At 40.1% G+C, this 24,647-nt stretch overlaps 1 protein-coding gene and 1 long non-coding RNA gene across 3 annotated transcripts in view; one reads left to right on the top strand and one right to left on the bottom strand.

The window, feature by feature from the left end:
* The window catches only part of ATP8A1 (ATPase phospholipid transporting 8A1), a 223,768-nt gene that overhangs the window by 87,349 nt on the left and 111,772 nt on the right, over positions 1-24,647 (bottom strand). The window contains exons 20-22 of the mRNA XM_040624838.1: positions 20,033-20,117; positions 16,986-17,125; positions 2,385-2,523 (exon numbers count right to left, since the gene is read on the bottom strand). Of these exons, the coding sequence (XP_040480772.1) occupies positions 2,385-2,523; positions 16,986-17,125; positions 20,033-20,117 (364 nt within the window). The remainder of the gene's footprint in view (positions 1-2,384; positions 2,524-16,985; positions 17,126-20,032; positions 20,118-24,647) is intronic.
* Positions 1-24,647, top strand: part of LOC103672694 — a 75,968-nt gene that overhangs the window by 8,776 nt on the left and 42,545 nt on the right. The gene's annotated exons all lie outside the window — the stretch shown is intronic.

The raw sequence follows: 24,647 nt of genomic DNA, 5'->3' as shown, positions 1-24,647 counted from the left end.
ATTTTAAACACCATCTAAACACTGACCATTCTGGAACTCAGATCTCCCACTTAGAGCTCTTCCCTAAACTCCACCCTCTCACACTCCAGTGCCTGGGTAACACAGATACTGAGGTGCAAATCAGGCATCTCAAACCTAACAGATCCAAAAATGAGACCCCTGATCTCCTCCCAGAAAACCTGCTTCTCCTCAGTCTTCCTCATTGTGGTTAGTGGTGACTCCATCCTTCAGTCACTATGGCTAAAATTCTTGGAGTTATGCCTGAGTCCTTTCTTTCTCATGCCCTACATGTAATCTATTAGTCAATCCTGTGGGCTCCATCTTTAAAATATATACGTATTCCAACCATTTCTCACCAGCTTCACTGTTACCACCCAGGTCCAAGTCACCACCATGCCTCACCTGGATTAATGTGAGAGCCTCTTCACTGGTCTCCCTGCTTCCACACCTGCTTCCCTTCCAGTCCATTCTCAGCCAGCCTAGTGTCCAGACTGATCGTTTTCACAGGAAAGTTAGTCCATGTCTTTCCTCTGCACAGAACCATCCTGTGGTTTCCCATCTCACTCAGAGTAAATGCAAAGCCCTCACACGGGCCTGGAGGTCTCGTCTAACCGAGGCTCTGTTACACTGCTGGCCTTTTCTCCAACTCTCCCTCTTTGCATTTCTGCTCTTTCCAGAACAGAAGACAGCTTTCCCTAATCATCCAAACGACGAGCTCCCTCCCTCTTCTCTCTTAGGTTGTTTCTCAAATGTCACCATCTCCATGAGTTCTTCCTGATCTCCTGATTTAAAACTGAATCCTTCTGTGCAATGCACTGTAACCATTTGCTGTATGAATGAATCTCACCTACTATTCTAGGAAAAGGGCCCCAAAGATTATGACCCAAGACTCGAAAAGTTAAATGTTACCAGAAACTACCACCATTCTCTTCACAGGAACAGTCACAATGGCTACATGCCCTGAACTATTTTCAGGATCACTTAATTTTCCTCATGTATCACTCTTTGTCACCACACAGTCTCCCTCTACCTGTACTCACGTTTTCTGCTCAACATGCTTGTCTTTGAGGTCTCCCAACTCTAAAGCATTCTGTATTCCTGTACATCTTCTTTCCATTTGTCTCTCACACCAGTGATAATTTTTATAATCAAAATTAACCATTTGTGTGGCTTAGAGATTTACACTTCTACTAGCTAGTGTCTCTTAAAAATGAATTTTCCTCTACTACCAGCAATTTACTATAAATTTGTAGTTTATGTTTATAGAATGCTATGATACTAAAAATTCTAAAAGGAGCATCAGCTAAATGTTTCTCAATGATATTTGACGATGACTTTTTAAAAATGTGGTTTCAGTCTGTAAACACCTCTTAATGGTTTCAACTTTGGGAGAGTTTTGGATGTAATTCATATCATGAATATCCAGAGATTGAATCTATGTCAGGGTTGACAGTGTTCAGGCAACCTACTATTCCTGAATGTAAGAAAAAAAAAAAAAAGAGTGACATTCTCTTGCATATTACTGGTACTACAGGCCTCACGCCAAATACTAACGTTCTTCTCAATGAGACATCCGTTATGGATGAATTGTGTTCCCCCCCCCCCCCCACCGTTTTACATGTTGAAGCCCTAACCCACAACATTTGCAGATTGGGCCTTCAAGAAGTTAGAGTTACGTGAGGTCAGAAGGCGGGTGTCTGATCCAATAGCACTGGTGCCCTTGTAAGAAAAGGAAGAGACACCAGGAGGGTGCGTCTACAGAGCAAGGGTTGGCTGAGGCCACTGCAAGCCAGGAAGAGAAGCTTTCAGAAGCTTTGAAACCTGCTGACACTTGGTCTTGAACTTCCATCTTCCGGAACTATGAGACAATAAATTTCTGCTGTTTAAACCACACCATCCATGGTATTTTGTTATGGCAGCATGAGCTACCTAAATAAACCTCTTTGTGAAAAATGAATTAACTGCAGGATGAATGAAAACTGGCAACCTTCTTATTTCCCATCCCGGAAATAACCTGTGGTCACATGAGCAAGTGCCAATACACAAGTCAGCTGTAATCCCAATCTCCAGACGCTCACAGGCAACTGCAGAGATGTGATCTTCATGTGTCAATTATGGATGGAAGGCGGGGGTAGGCAGGGATACAGAGGTGAGGGAGGGTTACTTTGTGGCTGCAAGAGCTAAGGTCTGGCTGTATACACAACCACTGCAAATGTAAAGGGGCACTGGGGCCATAACTAAATAGAGAAACGCAATAATATTACAAATCTGGAAATCTTACAAAACCAAATCTTTCAGATCTTGAAATATCTCAAATTTATCTTCTAAAATATGTCAACAGGTTAAAAAGCATCACAATTTAAAGCTTAAATTAGGTGAATTACCAATGTTAATGGCGGTTTCTTGCTTGTCTCCTGTAAGGATCCAGATTTTGATGTCTGCTTTCATGAGAGTTTCTATAGTTTCAGGCACTTGATCTTGTAATTTATCCTCAATGGCAGTAGCTCCAAGTAGCTGAAGATTCTGGGGAAAAGGAGTGGAAAAAATTTGAAGAAGAAAACCAGTTTAGATTAGTTAATTGAAGTGTGCATATGTCTTTCCATTGGAGACTAAATGGTAATACACTGACTTTGATATCAATTCCAACTATCCCACTGAGTTTTCTCTTAAGGATCCCTGACTTTAATCTAGTACTGTGCCATGAAACTGAAGATACCTGTACTACCTTACTCCTCTCTAAGGTAGGGAACGGGTTCTTACAAACACAGAAACACAACAAAGAGCCATATAGAAGGGGGAAATCAAAAGGGAGTTAAACAGGAGCAGGAAGCTACTGGAAAATACCAACAACTATGGAAGATCAACATAGCAAAGAAGCAATCTTGCTGACCTGTTTGAAAAAGAGTAAGAATAAATGCTTATTAAAAGAAAAAAAAAGAAAGAATGCTTAATTAAATTGTAATTTGATGCCCTGTCAGAAAAGGTACACATATCATACAATTAGAAATGCTGAGGGAGAGAGAAAGAAACCCAGTGAGATCATCAGTGTCTGTAAGAAAGAACAGGTGGACACTTTTCACGTTGCTCCGTATTTGCGTAGCGGAAGGCCAGAGACTGTTCGAATGCTTGCTCACTAGACGGTATCTTTCATACAAGACTGAACACAATCAATGCGCTCTGCAGGAAGCTCTTCTAATTGCTCACCAAGAAGAAAAATGGTTTCTGCTCTCATCTGCCTAAATGGAGGAAAAAAGAGAACAACTTTTTGGTTGTTAGGCAAACCTGGCTCATCACATAGATGCAGGTAATTGTTCTTGGTCCTAAATACACAGGAATGCACAGTGACAAACTAAGCCACAATCTTAACTGATTCTTGGATTTTTCCCTGTAACCTAACCACCAACATGATCCACCCCAACATTTATCTTTCTTTTCAAGCTCTGTCTCCCTTTTTGCCTTGTGTGTGTGTGTGTGTGTGTGTGTGTTTTAAAGATTTTATTTATTTATTTGACAGAGCGAGAGAGCAAAAGCAGGGGGAACAGGGGGAATAGCAGAGGGAGAGGGAGCAGGGAACCTGATGCGGGGCTTGATCCCACGACCCTGAGATCATGACCTGAGCTGAAGGCAGATGCTTAACCATCTGAGCTGCCCAGGCGCCCTCCCTTTGTTTTTTATTTAAAGTATCAGACAAGGACAGGATAAGTACCAGGGAAATCAAGTGCTAAGGAGAGTGTCCAAATTGGCAAAAACAAAGAAAGCATTCCATTTTCTCTCTTCCTTCGAACATTAAGCTCTATTTACTCTTTACCAAAGTTTAAGTTTAAAATTAGTCTTAAGTCTTAGTAGGCATGGAAAATACATTAAAATATGTGCAAACACACCTGAGTAAGTGACAGAGTTTATGAATGTATTAGTTAGGAATGCTTTTGGCTATAAGTAATAGAAAAAAATCTAACAACGGCTTAAATACAGATTTGGTTTTCCTTCCGTAAGTAGTATTGGGACAGGCAGTCATGGGATTAGATTCACTCTGCACGTCTCTCTCAACATCTCAAGGTGGCGGCCACAGCTGTAATTAGCACTGCCACACCCGAGGACAAGAGTAAGGGGGTAATGCCAACTGTACCCATCTCTTATTTGAAAGCAAAAGTGTTTCTAAAAGTCCTCAGATTTCCAAATATGGCCATATTCGGTTATTTGAACTTACATGGCCATCCTTAACTAGTAGTACTTAGCTTTTCCAGCCTCAATGGTGGGATGGGAAGACAGAAGAGGGATGGGAATGGGTGTTAAATCAGCCAGCCAATACCCACCACTTACATCAACATGGATGGAACTGGAGGGATTATGCTAAGTGAAGTAAGTCAAGCAGAGAAAGACAATTATCACATGGTTTCACTCATATGTGGAACATAAGCAATAGCATGGAGGACCAGAGGGGAAGGGAGGGAAATCTGAAGGGGGAGAAATCAGAGAAGGAGACGAACCATGAGAGACTATAGACCCCGGGAAACAAATTGAGGGTTTCAGAGGGGAGGGGAGTGGGGGGAAGGGGTAACAGGGTGATGGGTATTAAGGACGGCACATGCTGTGATGAGCACTGGGTGTTATACGTAATTAACGAATCATTGAACACCACATCAAAAACTAATGATGTACTATACAGTGGCTAACTGAACATAATAAAACAAACAAATAAGTAAATTAGCCAACCAATAGTCTTCGCCACAGTGCTTGTAGATGGGCACGCATGTGCACTGGTGTTTATGTACACGTGTGTTCATGTGTGCGTGTATGTTTGTAGAGACACACAACACATCCCCCACTGCTTTGCCTGGAGAAACTTGGCTCATCCTGCAAGGCCAAACTCAAAAGTTACTGCTTCTTTGAAGTTTTACTTATAATACAAGTTTTCCCCTCTGCAGTGCCCTGATAGAACTCTGCTCATCTTTACACATCTTAATTTATCATATTCAGATTAACCGTTTAAATGTACAACTGATAGTTTCGTTCAAGAGTAGGGACCATGTCTTGTTCATTTTTATACTACATCTCCAGAACACTGACAGTCAGCACTCAGCGTTTGTTGAGTTAGTGAAAGTGAGGGAATGACCAAAAAACAAAACAAAAACACCAAAAAAACCAAAACCAAAATCCAAATATAAGGTATTGCTGCAATCTAGACCATATTCTTTTGAATATACTCCAAATAAGTTATATAGCTATTAGATTCCCTTGATGTATGACTTCTTAGTTTATAATACATAAGACAGGAAGGCAAATTCCCTTCTTTAAGGAGATAGTATTATTTTATTATCTGTAATGGGAAGCAGATTTGAAATCGATCATAACCTGGTGAATAATTATCATCAAGAAGCTCAAGAAAGAAGGAAGAACAGTTCAGCAATAACTATGCCAACATCACAATTGCTGTATTTCAACGTTCAGACAATGATTCTATCCCCATTCTTTCAGCTACTTTTGGGGCATCTGCAGCTAAATCATCCTGGCCCCCATCCCAGGGAAGATCAGAATATAGCTGTGTTCGAATGTCAAATATTCCACAGAAAGCATGATAAGATTTTTTTGATGATCCGGGGGATAGTTCAGTAATATAAGCTTTCAAAATTTTCTAACCTAAAAAATTATTTTTTTCGCAATGTCTCACAAAACTCTGAGGTAAGTAGATAACGGGAGAGCCAAGATGTGAACACATTCATCAGAAATCCATAAACAAGTATATTTGAGTATCTTGTAGTTCTAAGGGGAGAAATGATTCAGGAAGTATACAGATATACATTTCCATGCACAAATCTAATAAAAATAAACTGCATGGGGGAGATCACATTGAAGCCATATTTGAAGGAAGGATTTAGTTTTGCACAGGTAAGAAGGAAACATTTTTTAAACCAGGTAAAAATACTATAAAGGACTAAAGAGGTAGGGCCAGTGATGTGTATGTGGAGAAAAGTCAACAAGCAGGCTAACCTGGGGTGTGTTGGTGACTTGGATAAAAGGAATTTCTAAAAAGGCTGATGAAACAGTTCTGAATAGTCAACAAAATTGCAGTGGGTCTATTTTGAAGCCTACAGAGGAAAAACTGTGTTCTCAAGTCCGTTAATCTTCCATTTATTCTAGGAACTCCTCGGGAACAGCACTTGCTAATTTGAGTGCAAGGCTCTGCAGCCACCTTTCCTTTGGCCCTGGTGTCATTTATTGTGAGATTAAGATCTTGAGTGATAGGCTGTTCTGCCCCTGGAAATTAATATCTTTAGCTACATAATGACCACTAGAAAAAAAAAATTGAACTTTGCGTGCTTTTCCTGATTATAACAGAGGAGTGTTTAAGCCATAATCAATTTCATCCCAAACATGTATTACCTTACACAGATGGCCACTAATGGGCTCTATGGGAATTACATATTCAGCAAGTGTTGAAACGTGATAAAATTCCCATGGCATTTATGGAATTAAAAAAAAAAACCCTCAAACACTAATTTTACTTTCAAAATGTCACTATGCCAAAAGTTATAAAGGTTTCGGGTTGATGACTCTTCGACATAATGTAGATTTAATTATCACTGAAAAATCATGAAATAATATTTATTCACCTAGTAAAGCCCTCAAGAATCTTATTTTCTTTCAGATGTTCATAATGTATGCAGAATTTTGAAAAGTCATATAAATGTAAAATTTCTACCCTAGTAAAGATAAAAGGCTTCATGCAGCGTATTTAAAAACTGTATGATAAAATGTATTATGATGGATTTAGAAATTATGTTTTTCCCAGAACATGTATATTTTGCTAAATAACAGAACCTCAAAATGACTTATTTCCGTATTAGCAAGTGTTTGGTTAGTACTTAGATGATTTCGTATTTTTACAAAGTCTGTGTTAATGTTCCTAAACGATAAAAAGTGTAATAATCAAACTTGTATCAATCTGGGCTTCATATTACAACAGGGACTATTCGGCAGAAGTTTCTTTAAAGACAAAGAAAGAAAGTTGGTAAGAAAGTTATCCTACTGGAGTAAATATCGGCAACATTTGGTAGCCTCTACTTCAATATGAAATAAGATTGTGGCCAGGAAGATGAAGAAATATTTCCTTACTAGAGAAAATGTATCAGACACTGCCAAGTGCGTTACATTTATTAATTCAGTTAATAGCTTTGGGGAGGTTCAGTAAATTATCCAAGGTCAAACAGAGGTGCAGCTGAGCTGCAATGGTAAGAACAAAATCCCGGGAATCAACAAACACCCAAAGGCAGCAAATGAGAAGTAAAACTGATTAAATGAAAGAATTTTATTCAAATCATTATAGGTTTTTAAATATTTGTTTCTGTTCTTCAGTCTTCGGTAGTAACTTTGTTTCTCTGAAGTGGTTTCAGACTTGGTCCTGAGCCACTCCTGCCGAGCATACCCATTCCCCCGTTTCCACCTGCAGGCTCCGGAGTTACATTTTGGGACGGGCTCCTCTCCACACACACAGGCCTGCACTCATCTTTCACAGATACATTCCAAGCAAGTCGTTCTGGGCAAGATGGTGGGATCCAACAATGAGTTCCTTCCCCTGGGTAATTTACATTTTAGAACTTAACCAGTGGAGAATCTTCTTTGGATTCCCCCTAGCTCGCTGATTGTACCTCCTTTCCTTTTACTGGTGTCTGTTTCTCCTGGATCCCGGCTGCCTGGCTAGCATCAAGCCCCAAGTAAGTAGCCAGGGGGCCGGAAACCTAGGGCGGTGGTTATCAGAGTCACCTAAGGGGTAATTATACGCAGATCGCGGGGCCCCAAACCCAGAATTTCTCGTCGAGTAGGTCTGACGTGAGATCTGGACATGTGCAGTGGTAACGGTGCTATGGCCCCAAGGACCTAGCTCTAACAGCTGCTTAGGTAGAGCAAGGCTGACAGGCTGTTCCTGTAAAGGGACAGACAGTAAACATTTTAGGGTTTGAGGGCTACGCATTCTCTGCTGCAACTACTCCGTTCTGACATGGCATGAAAACAACCAAAGACGATGGTGAACAAGTGGTTGCTGCTGTGTTCCAATAAAACTTTATTTACAGAACCAGGCGGTGGGTGCTGGCGTTTGCAGACCCTGCTCTGCAGAATACCTGTGAGCAGCCCTTCTCTGCAGTGGGCTCCAGTCTGCTCTGGATATTTCCTTGTCCAAATCCTACCCTTCTTCCTTAGGATGGCCTCAGAATCCTCTGGACCCAGTTCTCTCTCTTTACAATCCCAAACTACAGACAAAATCTCTTAACTGTAATACGGGGCTACCATCAGAGAACAGTGTTCTCCCCAAATAATATTACCATATGCTCTAAATGATCTTAAAAGTAAACAAAACATTTTTTGTGGGTACAAAAGGGACACACAGGGAAGGGATCTCTTCTTTAGTCTGGCTGGCTCAAAGATCCAGTCCAACATGAGTTAACACTTGACCTTAAATCTTAAGTGAAGAATTAAGACTTGGCCAAGGGTGGGGGGGGGGAAGGATGGGCAAAGGAATTCCGAACAGAAGAAATCACATGTGTGAAGAGAGAAGTATGCAAACGCATATTGTGTTTGAGAAGCTGCCATTGAGACAGTATGGAAAGAATACATGAAACGAGGTGTGGTAGGGATTCAAATGATATTAACCTGGTAGGATTGCTCTAAGGATGAAATCGGACCAGTCATCTCAAACTTTGAGAAGTCAGGAAAAAAGAGGAGGCTGGAAAAACCAGTAGGGAGTGGAAATGGAAGGGTGGGTTTTGTGCACGATTTCAAAGGCAAAGGTGATGTGAAAAGGAGTTTTAGAAGAGGGACAGGATTAGACTTACATTCCAGAAAGATTACTGGTGGCAGACTAGGGATGGATCAGGAAGAACAGAGGCCTTAGGACCAGTTAAGAGGCTATGGCAGTTATCATTCTGTTTAGCTTGGAAATATGGTAACCCTGGACACAGGATGAGCTCGTGGGTATGTGATCCTTAGTCATTTTATTGTGCTGATCGCAAAGGCTGCCGGGCTCCTCTCTGTTCTGCATTCCACTGGTCGACATTCACCCTTGTGGGTTTTCTTCTCAGCATCTTGGAGCATGCAACAGTGGGGCTTTATTTAAAAAAGGAGAACCTCGTACTTTCCTTTCAGTGTAAGTGGGGCTACAGAACGCTGGGACTAAGAGCATTAAACCACTGGAATGACTCATTTGCCTGCTTCTGGAGAAATCAGGCAACTGGTTCATTTTTCTAAGGCCAAGGAGATTTTAACTTGGTGCTTTTTGAACCACGGAAATCATACTTGAACTCTCATGCAGCCGAGGGCTTGCCAAATAAGAATTCACACACCCAGCTGAAAGGAATCAGGATTTGAGAGGCGATTGGGTGTAGCCTACAAAAACAACATCCATCTTCTCTGAGAGAGAAGACAGCAATACCCAGGGTGGAAAGCCTACCCTGAAATGCTCATAGTAAGAGACCTATCAGGCCAGAAAGGAGATGCATGTGAACAGAGATCTAAGGGATCCTTAAAAACTTTAAATACGATTCTAAAGATGGGTTGAGGGAAAATCATGAAAAACAAACTTCTGCCTCTAGTTTTAAGGAAAATAGGGTGTCCAGAGCCACCTCATTGACTCCATGGACATGTCCCAACCACATCAGTATCTCTCAAGTGCTGATCTGTTGGTTGCACAACCAACATGCTTGGTTACATTTTATGTCTCACGTTTACAACATTTTACATACATTCTTGCTTTCTCTATACCAAACCCACAGAATAACATGTGGATTGTTAACGTGGGTTTTGGAACTAAGATGGAACTGGGATTTGAATCCCTACTTTGCCAACCACTTGATACATGTTCTTCAGCAAGTACCTTTCCTAGGAATTTCTACACCTGCAAGATAAGGCTAGTAATACGGACTGAATAGGGTCGATCTGAGAATGAAGTTAGATCAGTCATCTCAAAACTTTTTTCTTTTCTTTTCTTTTTTTTTTTTGAGTAGTATCATAGGAAAAAATGTTGAGTACTCACCTAGGACATCGCTGTGTTTTAATAAAACATGTTTGCTCTGTTAATATTAATAAATTCTGTACTTTCCAGGATGCAAAAACAGAAATTATAAAAAAGCTGAGATAAAATATAAAAAGAAACTATCACATTTTCCTGCTCACCCCAAAGGATCATCTTGTGTACCCCACTTTATAGGCCCTTGAACTAAGTAATCAGGGTAAAGAGCTGAAGACTTGGAGTTTAGTCAATGCTCAAAAGTGGCAGGTCTCAGTAGATGAGCTGATAGACTGCAAATATTCTTAAGCAAACAGTAAAACAGGAAACTACTGGAATTTTAAACCACGAAATCACTAGTACATCATGTAAATTTTCATCTAGTACATTTCATTTTTTAGTATAAATGAAAGTGATATTTGCAGCTACTAAGAACAGCAGTGGTAGTTTTATCTGAAAAAGCATTGCATTCTAATACAGAAGTTACTGTGAACTTGGCAGTCATAAATGTTCAAGAGAAGTCCTGTTTTCCATTAAGTTTTATATTTTTCTAGGAATCCTCCAAACCACTCGTTGCCACATGTTGCGAGGGGTGCTAAACTGTTGTGTTTAGTCACACGGAGTGTAATGGTTGATCTATATTATGCCACATCAAAGCAGTCTTTAAAAACCTCAGAAATGTCAACCACATTTGAGGGAGGAATAAAGGAAATAATGTAAAAAAGATCACTACACCTCATTGTCCTATCTTAGTGACTCATCTCGGTGCCCGGGGCACTAAGTCCGGTGTGGAATTAACATTTTTCAGCTTACAAGTGCCCTGCCTATCTCCACCCACTAAAATTGAAGACAGGGATGTCTCTGTCCCTGTCCCCTGCTAGCCCAAGAGCCCAGAACAGAGCCTGCCATGGGTTTAGACATGTGCTGTTGAATCTTTCCAACCATGTGCTTCTCACATTCATATGCTAAATAACTTAGAAGACAAGTCTTTAAAATGGCTGAGTCTACATTTCTATAGAATGCATTCTTGAAAATTATTAGCTGTTTTCCCTATCCCTAAATAAATCCTTAGTGACAACACATGTGATAGAACATCCTCACTGTGTACAAAGCATAGACTGTATTAGTAATAGGAGCCAGGCTTTCATTAAGCAAGCACCTACTAAAGAAACTTAGCTTCTGGATAAATTATTTAATTGAATCATTTATTTATTCGTCAAATATTTATTCAGCAATTAACACAGGGCAGACAGGCAGGCACTGGAAATACAGTGATGAATACCATAAAAAGAGTTCCTTGCTCTCATGAAGCTTCAATCTAGTGGTGGCTCTACATTAATAAAAAATTACAAAATGTGTGTGAAACATTGTAATCTGATTCAAAGGAGGAATAGACTGTCAAAGCTACAGTTTTCTGATTACTTTTAAGCACACAAATGATCCTCCCTGACTCCTCTCTATTAAAAATACTGCATCAGGGGCGCCTGGGTGGCTCAGTCATTAAGCGTCTGCCCTCAGCTCAGGGCGTGATCCCAGAGTCCTGGGATCGAGCCCCACATCAGGCTCCTCCGCTGGGAGCCTGCTTCTTCCTCTCCCACTCCCCCTGCCTGTGTTCCCTCTCTCTCTGGCTGTCTCTCTCTCTGTCAAATAAATAAATAAATAAATAAATAAATAAATAAATAAATAAATAAAATCTTTAAAAAAAATCACATCAGATAAATTATCATTTTTTAAAAACATATTTTGTAATCTATGCCAAATAACAAGAAAAAAAAAAAAAGAAAAAAAAACCCCCAACTTGATTGCCAGGGAAATCCTGCTTCAGTCACTGCCCAATCTAGACAGGTGTTAGATCTCACTTTGTTTTCTGCTACTGCTCAAGATAAATACTTTGCTTTCACAAACAGTACATGTGATTAGTAGGTCATCTGTGCAATGCTGAAGATATAACTGCATTTTTCTTTTGAAGCAAATAAATATAAAATGTTTTCAAAAGCCTGTATTTACCATGAAGGCACACCTTCCTATTTCAACCAATGGTTTAATTATAAAATCTTCCCTGATAAGATCAGAGCCCTCTCTACTATTAATTTTCAAAAGAACCCAGCAGCAGAGTATGACTATGAGGCAAAAAAAAAAAAAAATTTTTTTTTGTTTTAGAAACATGTTAGAATAAATGCAAAGTGACAGATCAAAGAACAAGGTGAGAAATTTCAGAGAAACCACTGCTAATGAAGCATAAAGCTTCGTAATTATTCTGTTACTTATCTGTAATTTTTCCTGACCAAATACATATAAATTAGTTCTAAATTTAATTTTAAAAATCAGATTTTTAAAAATGCAGACCAACACTATTAAGTGGTTTCATAATCTAAAATTACCAGTCCAAATACACTAATTGTCTCTCAAAAGAACAAGGTTAAAGAAGGTAAAGCAGGTCAAGTATACTGTCTGAAGGAATGAGACAACTAAGTTCTCAGAAGTGGTGAGGAAGAGGTGAAGAGGTGTTACCTTCCATAAAACCCCAAACGATGCCATGATTCCCCTTCCTAAACTGGGTCAAGACACCTCAAGCACCTGATAGGATTCTAATTAATCCCCTTTGCATTTTAACTATGTGAACGAACCTTCTTGTTCCTGTATGATTTTGTCTTCCTAGGAATAAATGCTGCCTCTTGGCCTATATTTAGCAACGGAAAAAAAGATGTTTCAGGAACATCTTGAAACAACTCATAGCATTAGATTTTTTTTTTTTTAATCCTGGAAAGTTTACCATCTGAATGCAAGTGTTAGAGCTCAGACTGTCCCACCCGATAGCAGAGATGACCCTGTTATTTTATAGACGGTTGTAGAAGTCCTAAATCCTCTCCTCTAACAATGACTTGTCAGTAGGGAAAACAATATCCAGAGGGTTTTTCAAACCTCTCACATTTCCTACTTTCTTTTAGTGCCCTGGAGGGTGAAGGGAGTATTTTCTAGAGCTCAGATTGCTGGGAAAGAAAAGTGACAAAGCACTGTGCCAAGGGACCAATATCCTTATCTTCTTGGATGTTCTTGGTCTATTTGGATATTTTTGCAGCTTATGCTAGGAGTTTATAGCACCCAAAAGAATAAGGCTTTAACCAAATTTCAAAAACTGAATTACTTGTTTGAACAAACACTGGAGGATAAGATAGAAAGGCTTAAAATTAAGTACAACCGTCATCATTTATAATGTTTTTACTTATTTTGTAACATATTAAAAATATTCTCATTTTCAGGAAAAGCTCTACAAATCTTTCAAATTTTGAATGTCTTTAATGTAGCACTACCACTAACATGTCAATGGCAATTCGCATGATTAATTCAAATATGTTCAGAAACATCTTGTATAGAGCCACAACAATGATCTGGTCTTTTATTGAAAAGTGAAAAGTATTGAAAATCTATAGTATTCAGAGGAGCACACTTCCCCAAAATTTCACACACAGATGGAATATTATACGGTTTTCAAACGGTGCTCAGTGGAACCCCAGAATCGTGAAAAGCTCCTCACAGACCATGACGACGGCAAGGTTTTGAGGCTGAGGGGAGAGCCAGTGTGGGGCTCCTCCCTACCCCTCCACTCTTTAAACGGAGCAGCTTTACTTTTATCTATCATATACATGATGATTAAGGTAATATTTTGTTTGGAAAATGGGGTTTGCTCTTTAAAAAAAGATTTAAAAACGACTCTCATGGATTAAACTTCACTATCTTATAGGCTAAGTCTAATCTTACGGACTACATAAAAAACAAGAGTCCAATCACATAAAAAAGATTACATAATCAACATGTCTTATTAAAGTAGCCAAAGAAGAAGCCAAAATGGTTGACCCCTAACGCTACGACAGCTGAATTTAAAGCCAGGCAACGCCCCAGCAGGATCTGTGCTCTGACATGTTGAAAGCTGCCCCAGTAGGGTGGTTTTAAATGGCAGGCATCCCCAATTCCTATGGAACACTCACCTTCATTGATTTTAACAAGGAATGAAAGCTCAGACCAAGGAAGGAATGATACTGCCTAGGCTCAAGATACACTAAAACCCCTAGTCTTCCAATGATCAGGGATGGGAAAAGCATTTGTCAGAAAAATAGCTTTCAGGGGCGCCTGGGTGGCGCAGTTGCTAAACGTCTGCCTTCGGCTCAGGGTGTGATCCCGGAGTTCTGGGATCGAGCCCCACATCAGGCTCCTCCGCTAGGAGCCTGCTTCTTCCTCTCCCGCTCCCCCTGCTTGTGTTCCCTCTCTCGCTGGCTGTCTCTCTGTCAAATAAATAAATAAAATCTTTAAAAAAAAAAAAATAGCTTTCAATGGCAGACTCTTCAGTGCCTGTTCTTTTCCCCCAAAAAGACCTCTGATCTTTTGTATAGTAAAACAGAAACAAAAAAGCCCGCCAAACCCCCTGATCTCCTTTAACTGGTAAAATAATCTTTGGGGTTTCATTTTAATAGTGACCACCCCGCTGAAAGCTTCTGTTGAACCAAATTTTTGGGTCACCACTCTGGGGTCCTTTAGATTTCCTTACTTAAGGAATTTGTTCAGACCCCGATGCTCAGGGTCTCAGCTGAGTGTTCCTTATTAGCTTGTGTTTCCCCAATACTTAACATCTATTAGCAGCCTCACTAAAGTTAATGAAATTAATACCTGAATGAAATTATGGTTTCAGGGGTAGGGATGGACACAGAAAACCAGTTCTTATTTGAAAACTGGCTGAGCGAGGGAAACAATCCCTTCACCTTTCTGGCTTTTAGATTTTTTTTTCAATAAAAATTAGAGACCATGGCTTATCAGAAAGTAAAAAGGAAATAGGTATAACTTCCCCTTTTCATTCATTTTAGGAAAGAGTCAGTCAGAGGGAGGCATCTGTATTTGTAAGCTAAGAATATACACGCAACGCCATTTCCCCAGGCAACTTAAATTTCGGCGTGACTCATGATCGCCATCTGCTGGAGAGAGGTTGATCATCTATTTCATGTAAGAGATGGAAGTCGCAAGGTTTTTAATATCAGATGTTGTGCACACATACCCCCCTCCCCAACAACAACGGTTAAATCTATAAAATCTAATCTATAAACTCTAGGGCACTCAGAGTAAAAATGTTATTAGGAACATTAAATATTCAACTCCAGAATTTGACAGTGTGTTTCCTGTAGAAACAAAATGTAATGTTTAGAATCCATTTTCAAATAATTTGATGGTGACCTATTATATATTAATTCTACCACATTACCACGGAGGGTAAAGGCTACATTATCTTCAGGCTGTGTACATAAAGAGACAGGAGAAAAGTTATTTGTAAACGGCAGTTTTTGGTTTTGTTTTAGTTCTCAAAAGAAGAAGAAAAACAACAGATTAAAAATCAATACTGTTAGTACTTTAGGACAACACGTAACTTTGGTCGGAGAGACTGAAAGAGATTATGGTCATGGCCTTATAAATAATAAAATATTTTATTTTGCCACATAATGCCCCAAAGATATAATCATATATAAATACATCAGGGGGAAAAAAGAGAGAGAGAGAGAGAGATTGACTGAACAAGTTAACTGAGGGCAAGCTGTGTGTGTAATTCTACAGTTGGAGGATAAGTATCATGCTGGAAGGTACCATATGTGCTAACCCAAGTCTTCTGAGAAATGAGTAGGATACAAAAATAAGTTCAAATATAAGGAAGGTCTGAGCTGTGATCACAGTCTATTGAGGAGACAGGAGAAACAATATCTCGAGTCACATATGGCCACTGTATAGAGCAGAGAAAACCGCCTGCAGCTAGTGCAGGACATTCCCCAGTATTACACAGAGGGGAGGGCACGCGGGGAGCAGCTCGGGGAAGGGAGGCATGGGTGGTGCCGACCACCTTCCAAGAAAGGAAGCACCAGGGAGTAAATTGTTTGAAAGAGAGGAAGGAATTTAAAAAAAAAAGTCAGCTTTTACTTACCTGCAGGCAAGATCCAATAAGCTGAAGCTAACAACGAACCTGATTCTGTGCAGTATAAACACGAGTACAGTTAAGGAATTCTGCAATTAGGAAGGTATTTGATGGAAAGTGAAAGGTTAGAATGAGCTTAGTGGCTGGGAGCATGAACTCTGGAGCCAGAATGAAGATTCTGGCTCCCCTTTTTATGAACTGTGTAATCTCAACCAAATTACTTAACCTCTCTGTTTCCTTGATGTCTTCATCTGTAAAACTGGAATGAACAGTACCTAGCTCAAAGGGACGTTGTGAGGATTAAGTAGTTAATAGATTCAAGGGCTCCAAACAGCACCTGGCACACAGTAAGTACTGCACAAAAATGTTTGCTATTTTTAATTAAGGAAGCAAGATTTCTTGCTATTTATAAAGCATCAGTCAGAGTGTAGCCACCACTTTTTGGATGAATAGCCTTGGTTTCCTTGTCTGTAAAATGGGAGTATTTTAGTTGTGATGCAAATGAGGGCTGTGTGTCTATACACACACACATATACATTTATGTACACACACGCACACACACACATACAATGACTAGCCAGGGATGAGCACCAGGTTGTTCACTTATATAGTCTCTATTATTAGCTATAGAGTCACACAAACTATACTTGTATTACATTATTTTGTATCCCACACGATACACCTTGATCAACTCTATGCAGACACGCATGCGTATGTGACTCGTGTGCAAGCATGTGTGGAGTAGGGCATGTTTATCCTCAGTGATGCAGAAGCAACAGTATACACTGACAAGAAGACGGTTAGACGAGCTTCACTTTGATGCATAATTATAAAAAGTAGGAAGATCTATACAAAGCAATTCCAGAGACTTTTCAGCAAAAGCCTTAACCATTACTAAGATGTGTCAATGCTCAGACCAGAGGAGATTCAACAGTAAGTGGTGTGTCAAGATATTCTGATCTTTATTTATTGGCTCCTTGAAAAGACTGACACTTTCTGGAAACCAAACTTTCTGTACGAGCAAAATGGTCTTTCACGTACCTTTTCAATCAACTCATAACTCTCTTCGAGCTTCAGCAGCCGGTTCTGCACAGATGTGGACGCGCGCTGATAGACCGTGCGCCACTCCTCAAAGTCGCTCTCCGAAATCTCAGCCACAGCAAAACATAAAGTTCTTAACCCTGAAGAAAAGGTAGCAGTCATCCCCCCAACACCAAGTAAGATTTCATTCAGAAGTCTGACCCTTCCATTTTTATGTAACTAAGTTTTATTTTGAAAAGACGGATTCGATTCAAACAATATGGGTGACGTCTGATTCACTTAGGGCACACCCTCGGTATAAAACGCGTTATCAGTGCTCCCCTCCCCTTCAACTGGCACCCTGCTCTTGATTCCCAGCTCTTTCAATGCAGCCTTTGCGCTTTTTCCAAAGTGATTTTTCCAACATCCTGATCTTATCAGGTTACGCTTTTGCTTGAAATCTTTCAATTGTTCATCCGCAGGATGAAGTCCGAACCGCAAAGGCTGGCTCACTCACCATGCACCAAGTGTCTTCAAGCTCCTTGTCTGCCATTTACCTCCCATATACCCAGGTCTCTGCACATGCCGGTCACTTTTTCTCCATTCTGCCCCCTCCAACTCCCTCCACTGTCTGCCCTGAATCTACTTTAAGACTCAGTTCATACCATCATCTAGCTGAAGCATTCTCCTCTTGCTCAGACCCGGGGCAAAAATCCCCAAATGCTCGTATGGTGTGAACGACAATGTTTCATATTGTTTTTCTTGTGGATCGCCTGTATTAGTGTATAACTGTTGGAGGGAAGGGGCCCTGAGCCTTTCATATCTAAAACTCCGGTACTGAGCACAGTGGCTGGCTTACGACAGTGGCTTCACAGATGCTATTGAAGAAAGAGAGGGACTCCAATGGGGTCTACTCGGAAAGCCATCTGCCTCTTACAGGAATATATGGTTGTACTTATTACTGCTCTCCATCGCCGTAAATTTAAATTTGTAGTATATTTAAGAAACAAAACAGAGGATCATAGGGGAAGAGATAATAAAACAAGACAAAGTCAGAGAGGGAGACAAACCATAAGAGACCCTTAATCATAGGAAACAAACTGAGGGTTGCTGGAAGGGAGGAGTGTGGGGGATGGGGTAACTGGGTGATGGACATTAAGGGGGGCACGTGATGTAATGAGCATTGGGTATTGTATAAGACTGATGAATCACAGACCTCTACCCTCTGAAACCAATAATACATTATATGTTAACTAACTGAATTTAAATTAAAAAAAAAGAGAAAGAAATAGTAAAAAAAAACTAAAAGTCTAAAAAAACTGAGGATAGTGACAAAACAAAGTACTCATTAGAAACACCCTGGGAGAAGAATCAAAGCTGATATTTGAGGTGACCTACTCCCAGTGCTCGGTGCCTATCAATTTCATAATTCATTTGGAAGCTACTCTCAGCCAGAAAAAAAAAAAAAGGTGGATTGGAACAAAGAAGAAGCAAAAGCATTTATCAGTCAGGACAAATACAGTTAATTAGGTTCCTGAGAAGACAACACCCTCACTCAAGGTCATTGACTCTCAGAATAACTAGGTGCTAGTGATCTCAAGCCAAATAAAATATGGCCAGGGAACATGTCAGAAACGAGAAGCAGAGAACGGAGGACATAAAGTGCCCAGAGGACTCTGTCTTCCAAGAAAGGAGTAGGGTTGTGTACCGCCAGCTCACTGAGAGTAGAACTTAAATCTTTGGGGCCATATCAGGACATGTTTTTCTCTTTTGGAAACTTGGCTGGTGACTACTCTGGGGTAGCCACGGAGTAAAAAAAAGTGTTGTTCAGCCTAGGGCCAGAAAGAATAGGGTGGAGGTGAAGGCCAAGCCAACTCAGCTCTAAGAGCTTCAATATCTACATCACAGCCAGAGAAGAGAAAGATGCTCCCTCAACCCTCCTTCGGAAAAAGAACCAGCGCTGGATGCCGGCTAGGCTGTACCTGCCAAGCCCCGCTGAGGCTGCTCCTTGGGGAACCCGGACTCTAGGAACATGAGTGTCTCCATGCTCTTGCATTTTCGGAGAACTGAGAGAAGGTTCTCTATGTCCTTGCTTTTCAGAGCCTAGTGCTTTTTAAAACAATCCTATCTGTTTGTAGCTTGTATGAAGAGGAAAAAGGATTTGATCCGAGGTCAGGCTTGTTGCCACTGGCAACAGTTTCGGCTGAGGCAGACAAGAGTGAACATTTAGATGGGAGATTGATTGACTGACTGATTTTGATTGAAGATTTTATTTATTTATTTGACAGAGAGAGGCAGTGCACACACAAGTATGGGGAGAGGCAGGTAGAGGGAGAGGGAGAAGAAGGCTCCCTGCTGAGCAGGGAGCCTGATGTGAGGCTCGATCCCAGGACCCTGGCCTTGTGACCTGAGCTGAAGGCAGTCACCCTAGATGGGAGATTTAGATACTGTTGCGGCTACTTCTGTTAAGTTCAGAGATAAGACTCTACAAATTCTTGGAGTAACTGACCCTATTGTTTAAGGACTCTCATGTCCTCCCATCTTATCTAGATCATTCCCCCAGACTGTTGAGCTGCACAGATCATCTATTTCAGTAGGACAGAGAGACAGGACTCAGCCTGCTTACCTCACACAGAGCCTGTTATGTGGTAAGGGTTTAAAAAGTCTTGACTTGAAACTACACTGACTAGCTGTTTTAATAGTTATATAGGCTTATTTATTTCTTATCCTCTGTCTTACTCAGATTAGAATATCCAGTTTTTTCACTTCTTTTCCTTCTACACTGCTAAAGATACAATGTATTTAAAGTGTGAATAGTATCCATTCTAAAAAATGAACAGATTTATAGACCCTACACCCCCGAAACATGGGACCAAGTCTCTCAAAATTTTAACATAGGAAAGTAAAACAAAAATAATGAGAACAGCATATAGTATAACTTAAATTATCACCAGTAATTGTTATCTTGCTTTAGGAATTTCTAAGTAAAATAACAACAATCCCGCAAGACATCAGTAGCAGATGATTTCTTTTTATTGTAATCATGCTTTATCCCGTATTACACTCACCTTCTGTAGCAAATTGTTCTAAATGTTTTAGGGTAATTTCTTTGTATTTTGAAGTCTCTGCCAGTCTGTCATATATTACGGTGTCCTGGAAAACAAACAGAAGGTATAATACACTTCATACATTCAAACTTAAATACATTTTGAGTTTAATAACATTGATGTTGGCAACATTAGCAGCAAATCAGTATAAAAACAACTCTGAGATTAGTTTTAAAACACAAAATATTTTTCCCCAGTAACACTGTTCCCCTAACGACATTAAGAAACAAGGTTCGAGTCCTATATTTTCATCTTTCTCCTTTGTGAATAAACCCGTAGTTACTCCAGTGTTCCACATCTCAGATTCTATCAGTACTTCACTTATCTTGCAAAATCTCCCCCCCACCCTGTGAAGGTTTTGCAGGACACTGCAGTGAGGGCATAGCCACCCTAGGAATACATAGGTGCCACAGGGGAGAAGGTCCAGCACTCAGAAAGTCTGGGAAATGCTGGCTGAACCAAGCCTGGCCTGCAGTAATACTGGTAATACTTCTCAGAGCCTTTAAATCGCGAATGTGCCCCATAGATCTCTAAAGGGCCATACAGTATGTGCCCCAAACTCATTCACTGTGAAGCCTGAGCTAGAGATGAGGGCATCTGTAAGGGACTGGTGCTTCTACAGAACAAACTTTGAGAAACACAGGTCCAAATGCACAGAGAGAGGGCTGGTGGGCATTATAGGGAGAATTTTGAACAAACCTAGCATTACCTGATAGCTGAATATTTCTGATTGTGTCACTTTAGTCTCTAAAAGCTCAATTCGCTTAGTTTGTGAAATTCAATTACTGGATTATCTTTAAAGTCCCTTTTAGCTTGAACGTTACACACGACTTACGTTTCTCTGATTTTTGCCCCTTTATAAACTGCTTATTGTTCCTTTAGTTATTCTTCGGCTTGGGTTTAATGTTTTAAGAATTTTAGTGTTCAGCCTCCATGGTTTTATTAGACTAGGAAAAAATAAATCATTTACCTGCAATTACTTTCTCAGTGGTATTACCCATTTTGGGGTCTCCAGTCTCAGGGCTGAGATTTGGAAGCAGACTAATGGAGTATGATTTAGAACCCTTGAGAGAAACAAGAACTTAGTGACCTCAGAACAGATGGAATATTCCAGGCCCCAATTATGAATTTCTTTTCATTTTTCAGTGGTGGAATGGGAAGGGGGGGCAAAGCAAAAGGAAATGATAATTTCCCCTTATGGCTCCTTTCTAGGAATGAAAGGTATAACTTATGAACTCCATTTTTTTCCAGAGGCTAATGACATTTTCAATGAAATTAAAATAGGCCATCTTAAAGCCAAGAAAATCTCTAAAAAAAAAATTAAAGTCATGAAAACAAAAGCGATAAGGGAGATTAAATTCTGCCATGTAGCCAAGTTTTCTAGTGGAAGAAACTGATGCTCAAAATAGAATTTTCTACTTTCTTGATAGTATCAAGGAAAGCAGGGGACAGAATGTGGCCTTCACATGAATTAGATAGCACGTTTTTAAATGACAGTCACAACTGGCCATGCTTACATGTGAGAAATAAATACATACAAATAACCTATTCACCCAAAGTAACACTCATTTATTCAGAGTGCTACATCCAGTATTCGGTACGCGGTTACGACCAGAAAAGGCTTCTTCACAGGAACTAAAGCATGTGTATCCCCTAAGATGAGACTTAGAACCTAAAAGAGTCTACATTTGCAGGAAATCCTAACTGAAATTACTTATGTGGTGTCCCAGCCCTCAGTAAGGTAAGAGCGGAAAATCGATCGTGAGGCGACGCTCCTGGGACAGCATGGCACAGTCAGGAAAGAGCCTGGCGCTTCACGATGAATAATTCACCTGAGGTCAATTTTCACTCAAAAAGTCGTTATCCTATTCATCTTTTAGATTCAAGTTCCAATGCTGCTCTGTCCTCACCTATGGTGTCTTGCACGTGGCAGCTGTTCAAAAAATATGTGTTGCATGAATAAAACACCTGTTGTAATCCTCAGTCATCCTGAAGCATGTTTTACAATATTGCCAAATAAAGAAGGACTATACGATGAAATGCAAGAGTCAATAGTAAGAAGGTAGCAAATAGAAAAAAGAGGTCTGACATAATTACTTATTTAAGCACTGCAATTTATACCGAAGTTATCTAGGTAATCTTGCTACAAAGGAGGCAGTTGCCAGCGAGGACTGTGATCTTGCTGTCAGGTTACCCAACAAGGGGAGACGGACTGACCAGCTGCACGAAGCTTTGGCCCCTGTGATCTGGGACATTTGCTAAAATCACCAGACACATCTAGACGAAAGTGCAAACTCTTCTGTGTTTGTGTGTGCCATTCCGATGCGGCTGTACTTTGTCTATGGCGTGGTGGTGGACTGCTAAACGTAAATAATTTCAGATGTGGTCTCCTTGACGGGTGGCACAGAATTTAACGTAGGGGGCACTTAGAAATTTTCTGTCACTTTAAGGTCCCTCGAGCATTAAGTATAATAGTCAAGTTTCTAATTTTTCCTCTGGTATATAAGTATTGGGGGAGGGTTTTAATTTTCTTGAATAAATTGAGATTTTAATTATGTAAGTATAACTTTTGTTAAGTTGGCTACTATTGCAGATATAATGTGTATTGTCTACTTTTCCTTTTTCCTCATTTAAAAACTAATAAAGGCAACCTCATTGCAGAAAGCCTAGAAAGAAGGAGAAAAATCATCCACATACATGCACATCACAGAGCTACCATCTCTGTGTTATGCTCTAGATGCATTCTGCCTTACTATCTTCCGATTCCCTAACTGCACCCCTGCCCCTTCTACTCTGTTTAATTTAGACTTTATTCCATTCTCTGCTGTTTTCTCTTACATTTATGATTTCAAATTTAGCTTACACATATCTCCATCCCCTCCATTTCTTTTTGATTAAAAATAGTTTTTTTTTTTTTTTTTAAATCATGTTGAACTAAGCATCCTTGGTAAGACTTGTCTACACAAATGATTTCACCTGGAGTGAATTCATGCCCGGGTGTTTATGTGCTTGTCTCTCTGGCACAAGATTTGCTCATGTGTCTCTAAGTTTTGCTCTCCTTGCTTGTGCACACCCCAGTCTAGTGGTTTTATATACCCCCCCAGCAGAGTTGGCATGAATTTTTTCTTAGTCTCTTCTCATGATTAGGAAGCTCACCACTGTCTCAGACGTCAAAGAGGGGAGGCTGGCTCCCATCCACATTTTACAGAAAGCACTATTTGCTCCCACTGTTCTACAGAAACCAAATTCCAACCACCGCTCCCTGATCCTGACCCCGGACTCCCACCCCACTCAACTCAAGACCTCAGTTCAGTGTGCCACGCTGATTCTCTATTCCTACTTGGGGCTTCAAAGACGTTTATCTTGTTTTTAAGCCTGGCTCTATCTTTCTGCTCTCTCTCTACACTGTATCCATCACTGTCATGAATCTGGAATAGAGGAGATACATCAAAGTTTGAGCAGACTGTGTTAACTTGACTGGGAAGTATTAGCGCTGACTCTCTAACTGACTCTTACTACTAAAGTCTTCTGTTGCACATGTGACTGCTGATTATTCACTCTAGCAGGGCATCAACACGCCTCAGACTCTTCCCACTTCCGGTCTCTCTATTTAGACCCTCTCCTCCTCACCTTTAGTCCTCCTCTCTTTCCATGTAGTATTTTCTTCTTATAAGATCTCATCAATCGCCTGCTTTTAGCTTCCAGCTACACTTGTTAACTCCTACTTTGTACCAGCACCCAGGTTCCTTACCCTGTGAAATCCAAGCATCTCTGCCTCATGGCCCAGATGTAGCTCCCAACCCTCTATCATGGAAATGGTACCACTTCATCTACTCGGTCAAGTCCAAATTGGGTAATAATCCTAGATCATGGTTTCCCCCTTATCGCCCACATGTAATCAATTATTAAGTCCTAAATCTCTGTCTTCTCAATCCTCTCTGCAACGATCTTGGTTCAGATCCTTATCAGCTCTTGGACTACAGTCAATAGCATCAATGCGGAACTCTGTATGCATCTCCTTTCTGCCTAAAGTCATCTTCCTAAATGGCGTCAGAACAATTCAGAAAAAAGTACAAATTCTTGAGCATCAAAAAACAAAAACAAAAACAAAAAACCATTACCTAACGCATGTCCACCTTTCCAGGCTTGAATTCTACTATTCTCTGCCAAACTACATGAAATTCTCAAATGCACCTTGTTTTATATATTTCTGCCTTTTTAGTATTCAACCACATTTCATAGTCAACTGTGTGAGTAGTGAAGGGAAACAATGCAATAAGCAACGTAACGTATGCAAACTATCTCCATGATTATTCAAAAAGAAGTCCAATGTTTTTATTTTTTGTTCAATGCTTTAACTCCCCAAACAGAGGTTTGAGATAGAAGATTACTCACAACTAAGAAAGGAAGGATGTGAGTTGGTTGCAAACTGGACACATAACTTATCATTTAAAGTGGAAGGTCTTCGAGGCTCTCTTTATTCCCTTATCACTAAATGCTACCACTGGAATGTGAAAGAGCTTTACAATATACCTCAATATTGTATCCTAAACTTCTCTTTATATATATTTCCCCA

Source organism: Ursus maritimus, unplaced genomic scaffold (assembly GCF_017311325.1).
Source record: "Ursus maritimus isolate PB19 unplaced genomic scaffold, ASM1731132v1 scaffold_8, whole genome shotgun sequence".
Taxonomy (NCBI): Eukaryota; Metazoa; Chordata; class Mammalia; order Carnivora; family Ursidae; genus Ursus; species Ursus maritimus.
Note: the sequence above shows the minus strand (reverse complement) of the source record. Positions and strands in the feature narration are given on the sequence as shown.